The sequence below is a fragment of the Lissotriton vulgaris genome, chromosome 4_1, assembly GCF_964263255.1.
Source record: "Lissotriton vulgaris chromosome 4_1, aLisVul1.2, whole genome shotgun sequence".
Taxonomy (NCBI): Eukaryota; Metazoa; Chordata; class Amphibia; order Caudata; family Salamandridae; genus Lissotriton; species Lissotriton vulgaris.
The window spans coordinates 404,461,588-404,481,283 of NC_141691.1; the positions used below are offsets into that span (position 1 = coordinate 404,461,588).

General features: G+C 45.2%; 1 protein-coding gene across 1 annotated transcript in view; it reads right to left on the reverse strand.

Annotated features, from left to right (window-relative positions):
* The window catches only part of SRPX2 (sushi repeat containing protein X-linked 2), a 204,784-nt gene that overhangs the window by 23,465 nt on the left and 161,623 nt on the right, over positions 1 to 19,696 (reverse strand). The window contains exon 9 of the mRNA XM_086918793.1: positions 15,540 to 15,661. Coding sequence (XP_086774919.1) covers positions 15,540 to 15,661 — 122 coding nt within the window. The remainder of the gene's footprint in view (positions 1 to 15,539; positions 15,662 to 19,696) is intronic.

The window sequence follows — 19,696 nt, forward strand, 5'->3', positions numbered from 1 at the left end:
GTAGGAAGGGTTTAGGTTTTTGCATGTTTTTCCTTCTTTGCGGTAGGAGAGAGCTGCATTGCTGTCTCCTATTCTTAGGGCCCCATTAGGATGGCGGGCGGACACCCTGCCATCCATATCATGCCTAAGTTTCGCCAGGCCGGCAATCGTCAAGATTGCCGGCAGGCAGAAAAGCGGAGGACCGACTTTCCGTCCACCGCGGTACCCCCCACCATGGTAATATGGTGGGGGGATAAATGTGGTTGTGATGGTGGGTGGATCGCCACCGCCAGCCGGGCTGTGGCGATCCGCCCACCATCATTATCACCACCTTATTTGGGCTGGCTATTCCTGTTTGCAAAACCCTGACTTAGTCTTTGCTCTTCAACTCTACTTGAGGGGCCTTGCTGCTCTCATGGTCAGAGAGTAGTTTCCTAATTTCTTTTGTGGGTTAGTATAATATCTGAATTTGCATAACCATTTTGCAAATGTCTTTTGTCTCTAAACATTTGTCTCTACACCTATCCACTCCACTCACTGATTGCATTGATGTTGAGATGTACTTCTGTCATTTTCGTTTATTATTTCTTGTGTGGTAATCAATTATTCGAGCTGTATTGTATTTTGATGAGCAATCACATTATTTAGTTAAAGCATTATAAATATACAAGTGAATTTGTCTTTATTAGAGATATTAGATATATTGAATTTGGTTTATAATGGGTTTTACTAATTCAAGGTATTAGTTTGACAAAACCTGATTGCATAAATAAAGATTGCATCGTCACAAAGTATATGCAGGGATGATATACTAATTGGAAATTGGTAAGTTTGTACTTCACTCACCCAGTGTGAAGGGGCTTGTTGGGTAATGAAGTAGGCCCTGGTAATGGAAATGTGTTAGTCCCGGATAGCTGGATCGGAAGCAAGCAAGGAAGGTGGTGGAGTGGCCAAGGATGGCAACTACTTTTTTGTTTTTTTTAACCATTGTGAGAGGAATACTCAACTGAGGACAATTATGTATAGCTCCCCAATTACTCCTCTGCCACTGCGTAGATTCTGGGGGCCATACATAGCATACAATTATAGATGGGTAAAAAAGTACAGGGATGTTGTTTACCCAGGGGTGGCTCCTTCTAGAGCGGAGGAGCATCGCCCCACAGCTTTCTCGCAGTGTGAGAAGCAGAAAATAAAATGTTTTAATAACTATCATTTTACGTTTCTGCTTCTCGCACTGCGAGAAAGCAGAAGGGTTTGGTTATCTGGGCTGCTCTATGAGCAGGGCTGGGCAGGGAGGAGAGGTGTGCCCACTCCTGAGTGAGCATGACTGGTTTGGTCGTCCCTCTGGGGCTGCCCAAACCAGTCATGCGCATTTTGCCCTTTCTCCACGCAAGCTGCAATGCAGCCTACATGGAGAAAATGGCCTCCCCGTAAGTCCCTGGCTGGGCGGCATCCCCACCAATCACATGGCTTAGGGGGGTAGGAAGCTGCCTGCTTTCTTTTCCTGCCACAGGCAAGAAAGGAGGAGCTGAGAAAATGCAGGACCCGACTGGCGGACGGGGACGTGTTTTAAAATGCATTATTAAATTTACCTCCACCCCCTTATCTGCGCGACCCCCTTGCCCTCGATTAATGCTGGCCGCAATTTGAGCTTTGCTCTTGTCTATTTGATGTTACTCAGAACTCCTTAGTAAGAAACATCCTCAGAATTCACGGTTAACCATCAATATTTCAGTCTCTTTTTCTTTGCTTCTTTCAACTGGATAATTGTTTGCTCCTTCTGGCAATGCACTTCCATGGACTACGGGCATCTAAACACGATCACAGTGACAAATCGATTTTGGACTTCTAGTTCATGCAGAAGTTAATTGAACAGTTGCCAGTATGACATTTTTGAAGGGCTTCATGGCATTTGAAGGAAGAAATGAGAGCAAGGACTCAAGAAGATTTCGATAGAACAATTCAAGGACTATCCGACAGAATTGTATATGCCATCTATGCCTCAAAGTGCCATTAAATGCTGCAAAGGTGACAACATCCGGCCCCAAAACACCACATGGAACTTCTGTATTGTCACTTTCCATTTTCTCAAGTAACCTCTGCATGAACTGTTCCCTTTATATAGAGTTTGCGCAACACAGTAGATTCCCAATATGCCCATTACCCATACATTGGCCATTTATATTCACATCAACATAACGAAAATGCGAATTGTAAAGCATTGATAGGGTTTGTGTAATCCCCACTTGATGTACAAGATCTTGTAGATGGCCTTCCATTTCTCCAGGTAATGTACAGCGCTCCTTTGCTTCCTAACTAGGTATGCACTTTATAAATTACAATTTACACATACATACTTAACATAGTTTCTATTTACCAAAGTAGAACATCATTATGTTACCCAGATTGTCCAGTTGGTACATTACGAGCTTCCAAGTACGTTCTATTGTGTTTTCTCAGTAAGCCCACAGTAAGCCTAGTATTGCAATTTCTAAGCAGGCATGCTCTCATTGTCTAAGAAGCACATAAGGGCCCTTTTGTAGCAAGCACTTTTGCTAGATTTTAGTGACAATGTTTCTGTAATGCCATGGGAGGAACAACTGCACAGCAAGCCAGGCCCCTGCCACACAGATTGTTTTTTTTTTTAACTAAATACAATGGGGGTGGGGGGCAGAGGGGAATGTGGCCAAGATGGCGGACACTTCCTTTTGAGCTCCACGATGCAACCCAAGTAAATCCTTCACCATCCTGAACCCTAGAAACCAGTGGCCTCTCTCCACATACCTGTGACTCTCCGGACCCGCAGAGGGGAGCACCTGTTTCCTGGGGCCTACTGGACCAGTGTGCGCTGCCGTGGAGGAACCAGCTTTTGCGGGCGGTGCCGCATTTGAGATGGGGCCCATGGTGGTGGAGGCCCTGCGGCTGAGGGGGTGCTGCAGTGGGAAGGCCTGTTAATGACCGAAAACCATGGGGAGGCCCTCTGGACCTGACGTTGTCATGGTCCAAGAGCACTACATGGAGGAGAGAGGATCATGAAAAATGGAGTGGCACTGGCTTGTGAGTAGTGACAGGGACCTAGAGGGACTGTGTGACCTTTGTATCCCCCTTTCTTTTTTTACCCTGGGGGTTTCACATGTGGACGTTGACTAGGTGGCTCACTCAACTGTGTTTTACGCTTGCTGCTGGAACTAGTGATGGCTGAGTCAGTGCAAACTGCGGGCCCTGGTGTTTGGCGCAGCAGTGATCCTCCCTGAGGTGACCTAAGCATGGAAGATGCAGGCTGGGGCTCCACTCCATGGACTGGGTTGAGGACTACTTCTCGGCGGGGCCGCCGCATGAGGCAAAGTAGAGACTGGTGGCGGGTGGCATGGCCCCATGCAGGTGCACACAGTAGGGGAAGTGGCATTTGTTGTGCCGTCAGGACTCCCTCTATGATGGAGGAGCCCAAGGGAAGCAGACCCCCCTCTCACTCACTAAGAACATTACAGACTACTTTAACCTGACAACGCAGATGGGGGAGGAGGCTCAATCAGATAAAGACCACACTAGGGAACCACTCAGAGCAGTTTGATAAAATATTGCAGACGATACAGGACACCAAAACTACATTGGAGACCAAGATTGACACTGTTACGCTGGAAGTGTCCTTTTTATGCGCAGACCACCAGAAGATAACTGAGAGGGTCGAGAACATGGAATCTGCTATTTCTACTAAACGACTAAATTTCCAAATAAAACAAATGAGTTCCAAGATTGTGCGCTTTCAACTGTGGGCTAAGAACGATGAAGGGCACAACAATATTTGATTTTTGGGCCTCCCTGAGCGAGCCAGGGTTCCAAACATGGTGCTGTTTTTAGAGCATTGGCACTGTCCTAGCTGGAAAGGCCCCTAAGTTGTTTTCCAATGAAAGGGCCCATTCGGAAGACCTCCACTGCCTCGGGCAACCCCTTGCCTTGTGGCCGTGCGCTTTCTGAATTATGGAGACAGCAACTTCATTCTGCAGACTTTTAGAGCCAAGGGGCCCTGGTGCCATGAGGGGCCACAATATCGCCCTACCCGGATTACACAGGGGATGTGCAGTGGCACCACAGTTCTATGTGGCGATCAAACATCAGCTACGCCAGTTGGGCCTAAAATATGCCCTCCTCTTCCCTGCTAAATTGAGAGGGATTGAAGGTGACCTGATGCATTCCTTCCAAACATCTGTGGAGGCCTGGTTATGGATCGGCACAAAAGGAGGGTTGTCTAGTGCAGGAGGAGGATCGCTTGTGGGGGGCTGGGAGACGAAGGACCCGAGGAGGAATAATAATAATACGGAAAGACATTTATAAAGTGCACAGCTACCTCGACTGAGGTGTCCTGGCACTAAAGTGGATAACAACGTAGCCATGATAGCAGAGATCTGGAGGCATATTAGCAAGGGCAATATCGCCCCTTTAGCAGGACTTTTTCCCGCTAAAGCAGCAATATTTTTATCGCCATATTAGCAAGCTGTCGCTAACAGCAGTTAGTGACAGCTTTTATTCGATAGCTACAGGTTTGGGGCCCGCTTTGCATGTCAGCGATATTTATCACTAATGACATGCAATGTGGGCGTATCCAAAAAGTTAGCGACTGAAAACAGTCGCAAACACAGCTATCGCTTATTAGCAGGGCAGGCGAAGCGATAAAAAAAATCACGCTAAGCACGATTATCGCTATAAACTAACGCCTGCTAAAACGTTTACCTACCTGTACAGTCAATGGTGGGAGGATTATCAGATTAAGTCCCCATTGGCTTAATGCAAGAAAATTGCTGGATTTCCAGCGATATTCTCGCATTTCGCCGCTATCGCTGGATATTTTAGCACAATGGAGAAAAACGTTGCTAATAGCATGTTTTCTCCGCTAAAATATCCAGTGATAAAAAAAAAGTCGCTAACCACGCTTAGCGATAAATATTCCTATTTCTTGCTAATAGGCCCCCTAGTCTCTACGACTGAACAGCCAGGTCTTCAAGGTCTTTCTAAACACCTGTTCAGAGTGCATCATATGTAGTTTGAGGGGCAAGGCATTCCAGCATTTGGAGGTTCCCACCTGGAAAGTTCTGCCCCCCATTCTCGCTTTAGCAAAGCAGGGGATGAATAAATAGCATCCATCCGGAGGTGTCAGTCATAGATGTTCTGCTCCACAGTAAAAACCACTTTGCTGCTTTGTTGTCAGATCATGGTTCAAATGCTAAGACTGGCACAGACCGATCCGACGCGCCACATGAGGGGTAGGTCATGGGTCTGGTTCTTACTCCTCGTCTGGCTGATGATATAGCCTCAGGTGGTTTGATTCTGGTACTATCTTCAGCATGAGTGTACCTGGAGGTGGGAGGAGGCACCTGGGTACCATTGGATCTGCTGATATATAAGGGGCATGGCAGATCGAGGAGCTTCATGGGACCTGCCACGTGCCCATTGGGTCTGGACTGTACATGTTTCCACTGTTAATGTACGTTTACCTGCACAGGTACCTGTTGGATGTTGGTGACTGGCAGCCAAGTGGCTGTTCAGCCTTGGGGAGGGAGTTGGGACAATTTTTTCGGAGAGGCTTTGTCGCCTGTTTTGCAGATTGGTGAGATAACCGAGCCCTTCCATGAGGCTGGAAGCTGGCTCGTTTGCCTTATTAGACAGAACAGTGGTTCTAACGTGTCTGCCCAAAATATTACATCCTTTTTGAAGAGGGCTGGTGGAACTCCGTTTGGTCCTGGTGCTCCTTCTTTTTTTCTCTTGGATATTTGTTCTAGCTAAACTAATTGACATAGCTACCTCCAGATGTTGGTTGGGGCTACCCTGGGTACTTTTATTCTCCTGTTTACTAGTTGTGGTGAGCCCAGACATTGTGGACGACCGTGAGTTCTCTGACAGAGGGTTAAAGTGGGATTCCAGGTACTGAGTCCACCTCTCCTCGGGGATATGTGATGCCACTTCACCATGAAAAGGGCGCACTACTTTGTTCACAAGGGACCAAAAGCACTTGATATGATTAGTTTTGAAATCATGAAGTAGTCTAGCCCAAAGCTTTTCTTCCCCGGCTCTCTTTAGTTCCCAACTTATTTGTTTCAACTTCAATCTATGCAGGCGTAAGGAGAGGGTTGAAATAGAGTCCCCAGGATTCTATCACTATAGTCGAAGGCCCTTTTTAATAGCTTTTTTTGATATTGTTAACAAGCGCTGTTGTGCTCTGGATATCCTTTCTGTTTCACACACTTCGACTGTTCGTCTCTGCTTAATTTTTGAGGAACAGGTGATTGATAGCGTGATGTTGAGGTTTTCCCATTTATTGGGCGAGATATGTTTTTTGTTCAGTGCAATTTAATAGGAAAAGCTTTGCTGCCTCCAGGACTTTCTCTGTATGTGCTGGTGAAAACTTAGGGGCATATGTACAATACCCTATCGCCACCACAACGTCACTTCAATTGATGTTATGGTGGCGATAACGGCGGCGTCTTATTTACAAGGCATTGTTAAGCCACTCTACGTGGCTTAACGCTGTCTTGTACATAAGGCCTCCTTTCACACTATGCTTAGCGTGAAAGGAGTGGGCAGTGGGTGTTGTGGTGGGCATTCCACCATAACACCTATTGTTTTTGACGCTGCCCCCTATGTACAAAAGTGCCGTACAGAGGAGGCAACGCCAACATTTAGACCAGGGAAAACCTGGTCTTAAGTTGGCAAAACTCTGAGAAATTCATTATTTCTCCTCGTTTTTGCTTTTTCCATGTGTGCTGCCTTGTGCAGCACACCTGGAAAAAGCAAAATGCCATAAATTGTTTATGTACAAGAAGGTACCCTCTCCTGTACATAAACAATCTTTAAAGAAAAATGCCATTTTGTGACTTTCATGTGTGCTGCATTAAACAGCACACATGAAAGTGAAAACATTGCATTTCAGGATTGTTTATGTGCAGGAAGGGACACCTTCGCACACATAAACAATCCTCCCCTGCACGCAGACGCCCTTGCACTGCGGTGCAAGGGTGCCTGCGTTGGCGCTACACTGCTAAGTGTAGCGTCATTGCAGGAGGAAACGCAAGGCTGCACCATATCACTGTAAATACGGTGCAGCCTTGTGTTTCAGAAGTGGTAGAGAGAGGCGTTAAGCCAGGATGCTAACGCCTCTCCCCCCCACTTCATTGTACATATGGCCCTTAATTCTTTTGAGGTTAATTGTGTAACTAGAGACGCATCCCCCTGGTATGGATTCAAAAGGAGGAGCATTGGCCTGTAGAAGTACTTCTTGCAGTCGATGATCACTGCCCGCATTGTCTCCTAGGGGGTATATGAAATCACGTAATGAAAAAGGGAAAGTGAGACTAGAGTGCAGTCAAGTGTCTATGCTGTAGCCTGGGTTAAGATTGACGCTACTGGTGGGGAATCATCTACAAACCTTCTGTTTAGAACTCGAAAGTTGATATGTTCTAAGTCCTCCAAGAGGCCCTTAGAGATTTTGCTTGGTCTGCCATGAGGACTCTTAATCTGGGCGAGACTATTCCATGCAGGTGACTGGGCCAGGATCTCTTCTGAAGCCGAAGACCCAGAAGAAGGAGATTGAAGTCCCCTAAAAGGATAAAGTTGGAAGTATCATGTTCCCTCATAGTTTTCACGAGGTGGTCCAGCAGGTTCTTGATATCCCTGGTTTTATGTTTCGGGTTTATGTAGGTTTTGCAGATTATTATTTCCTCCTTTTTCCTGTCCGCCCCTCGGTTACTCATTTGGACCTAGTTGATCACCAGGGACAGTGTGGGGTGTAGTGATACGCGCCTCTGGAAGGAGGTAGGGATACTGTTCATTGAAGATCTCTACAGTGAGGAAGAATTAAGAACTTTTCAGGATTCAAGGGATACCAACAGGGTACCAGTGGGTCACTTCCTGGAGTATAACGCAGTAAACCATGCCGTCATAGCCAACTGGGAACGGGGACGGATGGAGCCATCAATATCCCTGCCTTTGCAGACTGCACTTACACATGGCAACATAGGTAAAGCAATAACTGTACCGTGCAGCGCCCTGCACACACACCATTACTCAATGGGTTACCAGCCACATACAAGTGGGTGGTTGATCTCGGTTCTGTGCTGACCGATAACCAGTGGACTGGTGCAACATCACAGTTGAAGGAGGTCTCTAGGAGCCCACAATTCAGGTAAACGCAATTCAGTTTTCTGCACCAGACTTACCTGAAACCGCAGTGCATTCTTTGCATGTTCCTGGGGGCCTCCTCGCAGTGTCCCAGATGTTGCCAACCGGATGTTGGTTTCTTTCACATGGTGTGTGATTGGAAGGTATTGCAGCATGCATGGGCAGAGGTGATGGGTATTTTAGCTGATGTTGTCGACCGCCCAATACCACTCGCTCCCGCCTATATCCTATGGCCTAAGACCTGCAGGTTTATTGACCTGGCTTTGGTACTCTTCAGAAGGCAGATTGCAATGTCCTGGAAAGCGAGGACTGCCCGACACGAAACACTGTGCAGGAGAGCTGTTGAAAAGGGCTAGGACGGAATCGAATGTCCTTACTATGGCCCACCTCTCTGGTGGGTACAGTGGACATGTGCTGTGACACATATATTACACAGTTAGAAGGCAAGAGTGTTGAGAGACCATCTGTAGCTGACTGTGGCTATTGTTTCTGTCTAAGCCGTAATGCACAACAGCCATGCCCACTCCATTGCTGATTTCAGCCATCGTTTCCCACCAGGGCTGTCCCCCAGGTCACCCACTGTGCATGCCCATACATGTATTATTTGACTATCTGCATGCGTTGTCTGTGTATTTCTCCTGGCTGAAGGTCACTGGATGTGGCTGCTCAGAACCCCCTCTCCCCATTGAGGCAGATGACTGTATGTATAAGTTTACCACGGATGTAGCTCTGCAGTCATGTGCACTTTAGTTTGTGGTTTTTCATTGCTTTATGTTTGTCATTTGTATACTTTATGCGCTGGCTAATACCCACTAAATATTTTATTTTTTAAGCCTGAATACAATGTGGGGAGAGGCTCGGTCCCTAAAAGGAAGATGTTTTGTAACGTATGCTGCTATCTCTGCAGAAAGAGAGCAACATTTACTAAGCTTGTATTTTAAAAAATCTATTCTTTAGTGGGGGCCAGGCAACCGCAAGACAAAATGGCAAAAAAAATTCTTCAGGGAAGGTTTTTCAATCATGTTTGCAAATGTTCCATGAATATTGTATTTTTCATTTTCAGAGAGTTTCATCAACTGTAGTGTGGGATGTTTTGCACTGTCTCTTTTAAAACACTAAATATAAGGTCATTAATTCTGTAAGGTATACACCAAGTGGAGTTGAATATGATTTACCGGGCAATTTGATGAACTTCAGTTGACTGAGGAGCTTTATTAATATGAAGGCTTTGTGTCACCCTTTGCGCCCAGCGGCAGCTCCTCCACTAAGGCGGAGGAGTGGCATCCCGCAGGAAACATTAAATGTTAAAAACACCATGTTAGTAACATTTAATTTTTCCCTAGTGGCTCTGTAGGTATGGGGCGTGGCATAGCTGCGGAGGGCGAGTTTTGGCCACTTTCTAAGTGCAATTGACGTCTTGGGCCGGCCAAACAGTCATGTGCACTTAGCATGTTCTCCACCGGGGTGTATTGTACAGCCTGCATGGAGAACATGCACAGCCTCCCAGCCCTTGTCTGAGCGCCGGACCACAGTGCTCAGACCAATCACGAGGCTGCTGTCATGCTGGTGACAGTATCTTGATTGGCTAGGGGAGCCTGGGTGCTTCCTGTTTTGCTTTGTGGACAGAAGGACGGAGGAGATTCAGCCACCGGGAAGATATGTTACATTTTCTTTTTTTCTCCTTTATTTCTTAACCCCCTTCCCTGCGCCACCACTGCTGCCCCATAGAAGCCGCTACAGTTTGTGCCACGCAAGGGGACACAAAGGCGAAGAAAAAACTATGTGAGATTTATCTAGCCACACAAGGCCACCTTGCATGGCCCTGCATGGCTTGGTAAATCTAGAGCAAGGCAGTGCAAATCGCTGCCTTGCATTTTTTTTTGCGGCAGGGAGGCATTCAATTGGTGGAGCGTGGATGTTCCCACGCATCCACCCATGGATTTTGAAGCATTCCCAGATTTACCATTAGGGTAGACCTGGGAAAGTGTCAAAATGCGATGCCTCCCCAGGTTAGGCGTACCGAGGAGAAATATCTTTATTTCTCTTTGTTCTAGCCTCTTTCTACATGATCTGCATTCTGCAGCACACATACAAAGAGGAAAAAGTCTCAAAGGGTTGTTTTTGTCAGGCAGGTGCCCCTCCCTGCACAAAAACAATCCTGCCTACAACACAGGCAGCCTTGCAACATGAGGCAAGGGGGCCTGCATTGGGTCTAGGCAGCCAAATGTGCGCCAGCGCTGGTAAAGGAGTCGCGTGCGCTGTATACAGGCACGGCCCATGCAGGGCGTTATACCGGGGCGGGGATGTCAGGCAGGGGAGGGTCAGGGTGGGGGGTTGTAAAATGCGGCATATGGACCATTACAGGTAAGTACCGGGAAAAAAAACGAATTTCGTTGCCCACGCTGCGTCGCCAAATGTGATGCAGCGGGGGCAACGAAATTCGGGGTTTTTTTCCGGTACTTACCTATAATGGTCCATATGCCGCATTTTACAACCCACCACCCTGACCCTCCCTTGCCTGACATCACCGCCCCGGTATAAAACCCTGCACGGGCCGTGCCTGGCTGCATAATGTTGGATACGGTGCATTCCTGCCCTTTCTCTTTCACGGAGAGCAGTGAGGTGGCTTGCTACGTTGGGCTGCGGGAAAGATTGATAAATCTGCCCCAATGTTTTTAATGCTCAGTACAGAAAGATTTATTTTGGGAGGTTGACTTGACAAGTGAACAATGAGATTCATCGAACAAATGAAACCCAGTTAACCAATCTGTAACTAAATTTGGCAGCATTGTTTTTGGACAGTCTTGGTTCTGAGCGACTTGAAAGATCCAGGGGCGCTGGAACATGCCCTTGATTTAGTTACACATTTGCAGTAAGAAAATATTTGTCACTTATCTCTCAGTGGAAGATACAACTACCGTGAAGGTCAAACTACTGTTGCTATTGCAGGGGTAGCTCCTCCATGTGAGTGGAGGAGCATCGCCTCACAAGCAGCAGAGCTGAAAAATAAAACGGTAATAAAGTCAATTTATTACAGTTTTATTGTTTAGCAACCCGAACTAAGTGTCAGGATGGGGCGGGGCCAGCACTGCTGAGTAGTAGCAGCAGGAAGCTGTGCACTTTAAAATGTGCATGCCTCTTTGGCAGCTGTCTTGGGCGAGCCAGCCAGACATGCAGAATTTAAAGTTCTCTAACCTAGCTGTCTTAATGCTGTGAAAGCAGTCCCAGGATTGAGTAGTGCAGTTTCCTGCATCAGGAGTTTCCGTGAGAAGACACCCGAGGGAGGAGGACGTCGCACTGCAAGATAAAAGGTGAGTCTATTTTAAATTTAAAAAATTCAACTTTAGGGATGTTGAAAATGTTAATATATTGGAAGTAATTATGAGCTCCTCTTCATAACTATCTTTGTAACCTATAACATATTTAGCAATGTATCTGGACAAATGTTTTTTAAGCATTTTTCCACCAAAGCTTCCCTTGAAAACATTAGATAGTCCACTTTCTTCACATGCAAAGTGAAACAGACATTGTTAACTCCTATGATATTTGTGTGGCCTCACCAAAGGCCAGCACGCCCACTCAGAAAGTTGTTCCAGCACCACTGTGGAAGATGTCCAATACAAGCACAGGCTACTTTATTAAAGAACAATTACTGTATTTTCACAGATTAATGCACAAGTAGCTACTGGAACATTGGTATTTCAGATTAAGATGAGATTTTGCCATATGTGCATCTGAGCTGTGGAATCTGTGACACCAGATGCCTTAGTATGTATATAAATGTGTAGGCGACACTTATAGCCACTCTTTTCACCATAGTACAAAAGTATACTGATGCATCAGTTAGTGGACTGTCAAAAGTTCATGATGAAAGGCATATGAACCCCACAATGTACGTAATGTAGCTCAATGCCCACTCTGTAGTCATTCATGCAACAGACCATCTTCAACCTTATCACTGATATCAGCTTAGATGATGTTTTTTTTATGAAAGACCAGATTCATCTGCAACCACCACTTTCATCCTACACCACATTAGCACACTATCAATACCCTGTCACGCTGACATACACGAATGGGATTAATGGTTGCATGCTATTCATTTGCTACCTTCTCGTATACGTAGTACAGACCGCCATGTTCGATCTCGCCTACAGAGCACTTAACGCAAACCCAGAGTTCAACTCTGAGAACTATGACCGGATTGCATTAGGCTCACCTGCTTTATTAACATGTTTCTTCCGCTTCCAAGGTGTTATATCAATCAAGACTATCAAAGATACCTTCTTCAAGGTGGTGGCCATCAGGAACTTTGCTCAGCTTTTCATGATTCCCACCCATGCCATAGGGAACCACATGTATCTTATTACCACCATTACTAATTTCTCCTGTCACCCACCATGACCTGTGCACTCTATGTACCATCCTGCCATCAACTTTAACTTGTTCCTTGCATCTATCACCAATGAAAGTGAAACCAAACCATCAGTCAATTGGCGAATTCTTCACAAATTTGACAAATATGATCCACAACAACCGTACAGCTCTGACAGACACATCTGGCTCCAAAACGGATGTAGAAACCCTGCGCAACTTTCAGATGAAAGCAGATGCCTATCCCTTAATCAATATCTGTTCTATTAAGGCCGACTCCTTTTGACCATCATTTAGCCAGGTATTTGCTGATAGCATGCTCACTTTCCAGTAAACAGTGGAAAAGTAGAGGCGATTCCAGATCAAAAAACCCCTGCGCCTCCAAAAAATCTCCTCCACCTGCAGGGAGCTCATATCTGTACCCAAAAGCTGCCTGCTACAAGACCAAGCACTCTCACAGAGGCACTTATCCACTGCAAAAACGTACACACAGCATTTAACAACTTTTTCATCAAGATTGACAACATCTAACAGCATATCAACATCACATATGCACATAACATCACCATCATGATGATCCCATCCCGCAGCACTCCCTCATGGACCACCTTCGATTTTGTCTACATAAATAATCTCACCCTATTCCTCAAACGTCTGACAGCCACTCCATATGGAAATGCTTTAATTTCATCAGCAATAGTGAAGGAGATCTCTAAGAGGGCTCTGATGCCAATACAAAGAATTGCAGACATGTCCCTGTTTCAAAGTGGCTTCCAGAATGCTCACGAGGGCAAATGGATTCTGCTCCTTGTACCATAGAGCAATTTGGACCCTAATGGTCAAACTACTGTGCAATCACTAGCCTGTCATTTCAATTGAAATAATAGAGAAGGCCATTTTAACTGATGAACAGCTATACCATAGTGCTGAACTAAAAATCTGGGTTGAGACCACAATGCAGAACAGAGATGACTACCATTCAAGTGGCTACTGATTTTCTTTAGCTGCCTGACAATAGTGACCCCTGTCTTCTTGTCCTGCTTGACATCTCTCCAACAGTCAATATCTTAAACCGCTGAGACCTTCCTGACACCCTTAAACTCCGTATGGATTTTAATGGAACAATCTTGCAATGACTTGCGGTAGGCACGAAAAACAGAGCCTAGTGGGACCAAGCAAGTTTATCCAAACCCAGGAACTACCTTGTCATCTCTGCCATGCACATCATGTATCTGGAACCTATAGATGTGTGCTAAGCTGTGGAGACTAACGAACCCTCCCACAACCTGGAGGGGGGTGCTAATGCCCACATCACAAAATCTAATGATGGACCCTGATGTGGCGACAAACTACCAGGCCATATCCCACTTCTCCTCTGTTAAGCTTATCCACACTTCAGGGTCGGAGGACATGAAACCATTAGTTCTCTACCTGATTGACCTCATGGCTTGCATTTAAGGTGGTGGGTGAGTTCTGGGTTGGTCAAGGAGAGACTGCTGGCTACAGGCACACACACATAGCTAGGGACAAACTCTGTAAGCTCACCACCACCATTGTTATGCCATACTGCCTCTTCTGAGCCACCACCTGCAGTGTTCGACCTTCACCCTCATGACAGAATTGTCCTTATTGCAAGTAGATATAAACAATAGCAGTTTTAGAAGTGGGTTTCAAAAATAACCTAGCCAACATAAGTCTATGACTGATGGACGAGGCTCCCATCAAACATCAATCTCAATTTCAGAAACCACATCAGACACAGGGCCAAGACCACCTGTTGACCCTGCTTTACAAGAATCTGAATTCAAAGCTGCCATCCAGGTTTCTGGCCCTATCTCATCTCCATGGAGACAATGCTCTGCTGGCTTGCATCCTAAGACCCGCTACCCTATCCCGAAGACTGCCATACATGCAGCAGCCCATCTCATCATGGGTCTTCTAAAGAAAGATTCAGACTTTCTGACTCTCAGGGAATGCGAACGGCTCTAGCTGGCTGCCTACACTCCATGAGATACCTGATGGTTTGTCTACAAGTCAGTCTGTCAGCTACAGCATTCACCATGCCTGGTGACCAAGGTTAAGACCTCCTGTGAAACTGGCTTAATGGGCAGCAGCATTGCCGGACTGCAAACACGTAAACAGAGGAAGGAGAAGTGAAGATGCTAGGCCTTCTCTTAACAGGTTCCAATTGCATGGAATTTCATCCCCGTTCAGGCTCTACTTCCAGAAAGAGCTGAATCCACTGGTTTGGGGAAAATAACTGAACAGGTCTCCACTATGCCCTGGCTAACAACGACCTGCTCTCATTTTTAGCTTACTCTTATAGATCCTGTAAATTTTCCCCTCGCCATAAACTTCAATCCTCTGGGGTTCTATCTCGAATCTATAACATTTGCTATTGATCCATTGCTCCCCGCCATATCTCTCACCATGTCCCAGCTGCTATCACCTCCTGCATACTTTCCATCTGTATATTGTAATTTCCTCCCCACTCTCTACTCGCTTGCATGTTCCTTCTGCACTTGCCATCACTTTACATCTAATTTGTAAATTCTCACTCTGTACAGCACTCTGTTTCTTTGCAACTATGGTCTTTGAAAATGACAGACATAGGTGTGAGTAATAGAAGGCAGTGTTGAAGCATGTTCATCTGCTATCGTGAGCCACTGAAGCGTTTGGCTCAAGGCCAGTGAGCCACAGTGACGGTCCTAAGCACCTTCTCACTGTGAGGGGTCAATAAGGCACAAACACCTGTTCAAGCACTTCGCCAAATGACAAAGCGCTGGCATAATGATAAGAGTATCTTTGGGTTAGTCTTAAAGTTGTGGTAATTGTGACCTATTGTGTGTCAGATTTTCTTGAATTTCAAGGAATAATAAATAGCGCAAGGGGTGTACATGAAGCGGACCTGCCCCAATGGAGTGTCATCCAGGCGTATATGTACCACACCACCTATTGTGGTATGGTGTGTAGCATCACAGGAGGCCCTTGTAGAAAATATGGGCTTCCTCCCCTACCTGAGGTCTTCAATGATTCCAGCCGACAGAGCGAGCTCTCTGATTCTTCCAACTTCCGAAGGAGGCTGCCCCACCACTTCGATGATTGTTACATGGCGCAGGTCCAGTCCACATGTAGCTTGCTAAAGAAAGAGGTGGAAACGTGAGAAAACAATTGGCGGAAATTAACATTTGCTCATTTAAATGGTTAACAACACATCTTTGTTCGTAAAGGCAACACTTATGCTTGATTTCCCAATATCACATTGTGTGAAAATAGTATTTGGCCCTGACAACATGCCCGTGGCCAGGAAGAAAGGATAATTATTGAATGGTGTGCTGGTTTCAGATCCGAGGAAAACAGTAGAACTTAAGTGACCTCACTATGAAAAACAATCTCCATAGTTATGGTGTGCACGAGATTTAAAGAGCCTGCCTGCAGTGGCAAATGTGCACAACAACTGCGATTTTTTATAAAGCCTACTTTTAGATAAAAATACTTACAAGTATAGTTTGTAGGCTGTAGGCCAATGTTATAATAAAAGGCTCTGGCATTTTAAAACCCTGATTAAGATCAGTTAGCCAGGGAAATTCAATTAGCGAACATGGAGCTCCTTTTCAGCTATAATCCCACAGATTCATCAAAGTCATGTTTTGCGAGTCCTTAATAGCACATTTTAAGGATTCGTTATTAAAGACTTGCAAAACGGGATGCATGTAGGAATCGCAATATTATTTCCGATTCCTACTGATTCCTAATTTGCGATTAGCTAATGGCTAATCGCAAATAAGGAATGGCTTTCCCATTCATTCCTATGGGCCTAAAGTTTGAAAATACAATTCTAAATCAGTTTTAAAAAAAAATGCAATTGTGGCTAAAAGATGGGGATAGACAGCAAAAAGTTGATGGCTTTAAAGGGTTAAAACTGTTCTGATAAAGGCCCATAGGAATGAATGGGGAGTCATTCCTTATTTGCGATTAGCAATTAGCTAATCGCAAATGTGCCACAATTTCAAGGGTGCCAGGGTGTCCAATGACACCTGTGACATGTGTGTGTATAACATACAACTTAGAAAAATGCACTAAAGTGCATTTTTCTAAGTTTTTGCTATTTACCACGTAGTTTGACTTCGCGGTAAATAGCGGCCCAGGATTGCGAATTCGCAATCTAGGAATGGTTCATGCATTGCATTTACTTAAATGCAATCGCAATTTGAGAACTCACAATTATTTGCGAATTCTTAAATTGCGAGTACATGAACCCTTGATGCATCTCAAATGCCATTTTTGCGGGCGCAAACGGCCGAATTTTGCGATTCGCACTGTTTGCGCTCGCAAAAATGCTTGATGCATCTATGTGCTTAAAGGTTGAATGTTCTTTTGGGGTTAGCAAGTGATAGGGAACTTCAGTGCTGGTATTATATGTTCAGGTTGCTTCCAAACAAACAAAATGCGAGATGCATAGTTCTCAATTCCTTGAAATTTTAAGAGGAGACCAGTATGTAGGCTGTTGCAGGAGTCCAGGTGGGGAATGACCACAGCAAGGATGAGTGCGATTTGTTTGCCGTTCTGACGTAATGACAGAATGCCTTTCATCAGACATTTGTTTGCGAAGTAAAAGATAGCTCACCATCAAAAACCACACCCACTTTGTATACATTACCTACTGGAACTGAAGGAGAGGCCAGTTCCTGAGGCTAAAATGAGGGAAGGGACCATGAGAATAAAGTTAATGTTTACGCCATTCAGGCAGACACAATTTAGCTGCATCCAGTGATGGATCTGTCACATGCAGTGAGACAAATTCTGAAGGTTACAAGGCTGATTTTCAAGCTTGAGATGGATCTGTGTATCAGCATCATATATGTGGCATTAATACTGTATATGTCTAAGACTAATGCAAGGGGTGCATTTGGACCTTGGTTAGTGTATATGACACGGTCAAACCCTGGGGAAACCACACCTGATGTTGACTGTTCTAGAGAGGAATTGACCCAGTTTGACTTGATGGGTACCTTTTTTGCAAGAATGACTCAAACCACAGCAGCAATATTTCACAGATGGCTTCAGATTTAGCCACACTATCGAGTAGCATTGGATGGCCGGCTGGTATCAAAGGCATGAGAACAATCTAAAAGGATGAAGGTGGAAGGGATACCCTGGTGACAGAAACATAGTTGTTCCTTGATGTTTAGTAGTGTGGCTTTCATGATATGACTTTTCTAAAAAACTTTACTCAAAGACATTTTGGAGGCAAGGTGACTAGAGGTAGGAGGACAATGGGCAACTGACAGTTTCAACGGCCTTAGCAACACATGGTAGACCAGAGCTATGTCTATAGCTAGATAAATTGTCAAGGTCTGCAAAGAGTTTCTTTGGTGTTGGTGTTGATGACTGCATGTTGAGGGGTGAATCTACTTGGAAGCAGCAAACTGATTAGACTAGAAGAGATCAGTGTTCGTCACGTGACACTTGGAATAATAAGCTTTGTCTTGCAGTGGTCGCTGGATAGTGAGGTTTCTTTTTTAAGGACAACATAATTTTCTTATTTTTCTTATGTAGAAACAGGCGAAAATAAACAAAGAGGGATGTACAGGTATTTAAGGGAGGGCAGTGCTCCATGGGAGTGGAGAAATAGTGCTTTCTCCTCGACATATCAATGTTGTTACATGATGAATAACCAAAAGTTATCACAGACGCCTGTTGATGGCAGACTAAATGACAGGACCTTATGCACCTTCCGCAGCAGTTCTTTGGTCAATTCTTAGACTCAGCAGTGTAGGCCCGGAAATATTTCTTCCTTGTCCTGATGCAAGCTAATTTGTAGCATCAGGAATATTCACAGTATATTATACTCGTTCCAGGCATTTTCAGTTTGCAGTTCTTTGGAGGAGACTGCGTCTACAATTTAGTGTTTGGCAAGAGGTTGTATTTGCGGGTGTAAATGGAAGAGTATTGAGAGCCATGGACAGTTTTGATTCCTGAGGAGCTAGGATACCAGCAGATGTTCCAGATAAGAAACATTCATTTCAGAGAGCTGTTGGGTTAAGGCTTTGGACTGTGTTCTAATCAGGTTTCTCCATGAGGTGAATTGTCCAAGGCCGTTAGATCACTATCAATTCAGAATTTGATCAAACAGTCTGTTGGGCATGGCAGCGGTTTGATTGCTAGAAGCTGTTCAGGTATCAGCTGAAACAGTAGATCAAGAAAGCGGCCTCCACCATGTATTGATTCGATAATCAGCAAGTATGAATGACAAAGCCCACAAAAGGATCTCTTCCCTTTTGTGAATGCCTTACCATCCCAAATTGCGAGTCAGTCATTTTTATTATTAACAAATTGTATCGATTTTTGAAGCATAGTTACAACAACAAGATAAAGACTATTGACTGCACCCATACCACCTTCACCCAAGCCTTCAAGCAATTAATTTGAATCACCTTCTTCAGGAGTCGCGCCTCCAGGCTTAATCGAAAGACTGTAGTATTCCCCCATTTGCCCCAAATATTATCAAATTTGTGGGGGTAGCCCCTGGCTACATAAATAAGTTCTTCCGTTTGGCACATGCCTGTCCTTCAGTCCGATAGTGTCGGAGGGTGTTGACATTTCTATTTGTTTGCAATGTCTAGTTTAGCAATCATTGTCACTAGGCCCACAAGAATTCAGTCTTCTCAGGCTCCCCCAGTTTCATCCGGGGGGCCCAGAAAGGCCAACTTTGACATCAGCACAATCTTTCTATCCAGCACATGAAATACAGACTGAGTGATAAATGTGCAATAGAGCGCCACAGATGGACACTGCCAGACCATGTGAAATAAATCAATGGTTGAAAAGTAGCAGTGGATGCAGCGAGAGTCTGACAGAATTCCAGCAAACCAGAGCCGCTGCAGTGTAAAATAAGTTGTGTGCAGATAATGCAGTTGTATCAGTTGCAGGCACAAAGGTATAGCAATCTTTAGAGGGGCCATACAGGCCTCACGCCAGTCATTATCCTCCAGATCGTCTAGCCATTGCTTCCACTGGTGTCGGAGAATCCTGTGTGCTTCTGGGTCATTGCATACTAGGAAGCAGTAAATCTGAAAGGTACCACCACGGCTTAGGCATCCCATGAGCATCTTCCCCTTTAGCGGACTGAATTCAAGCAGATCAGTGGGCTCTGCATGGTACACTGACTGTC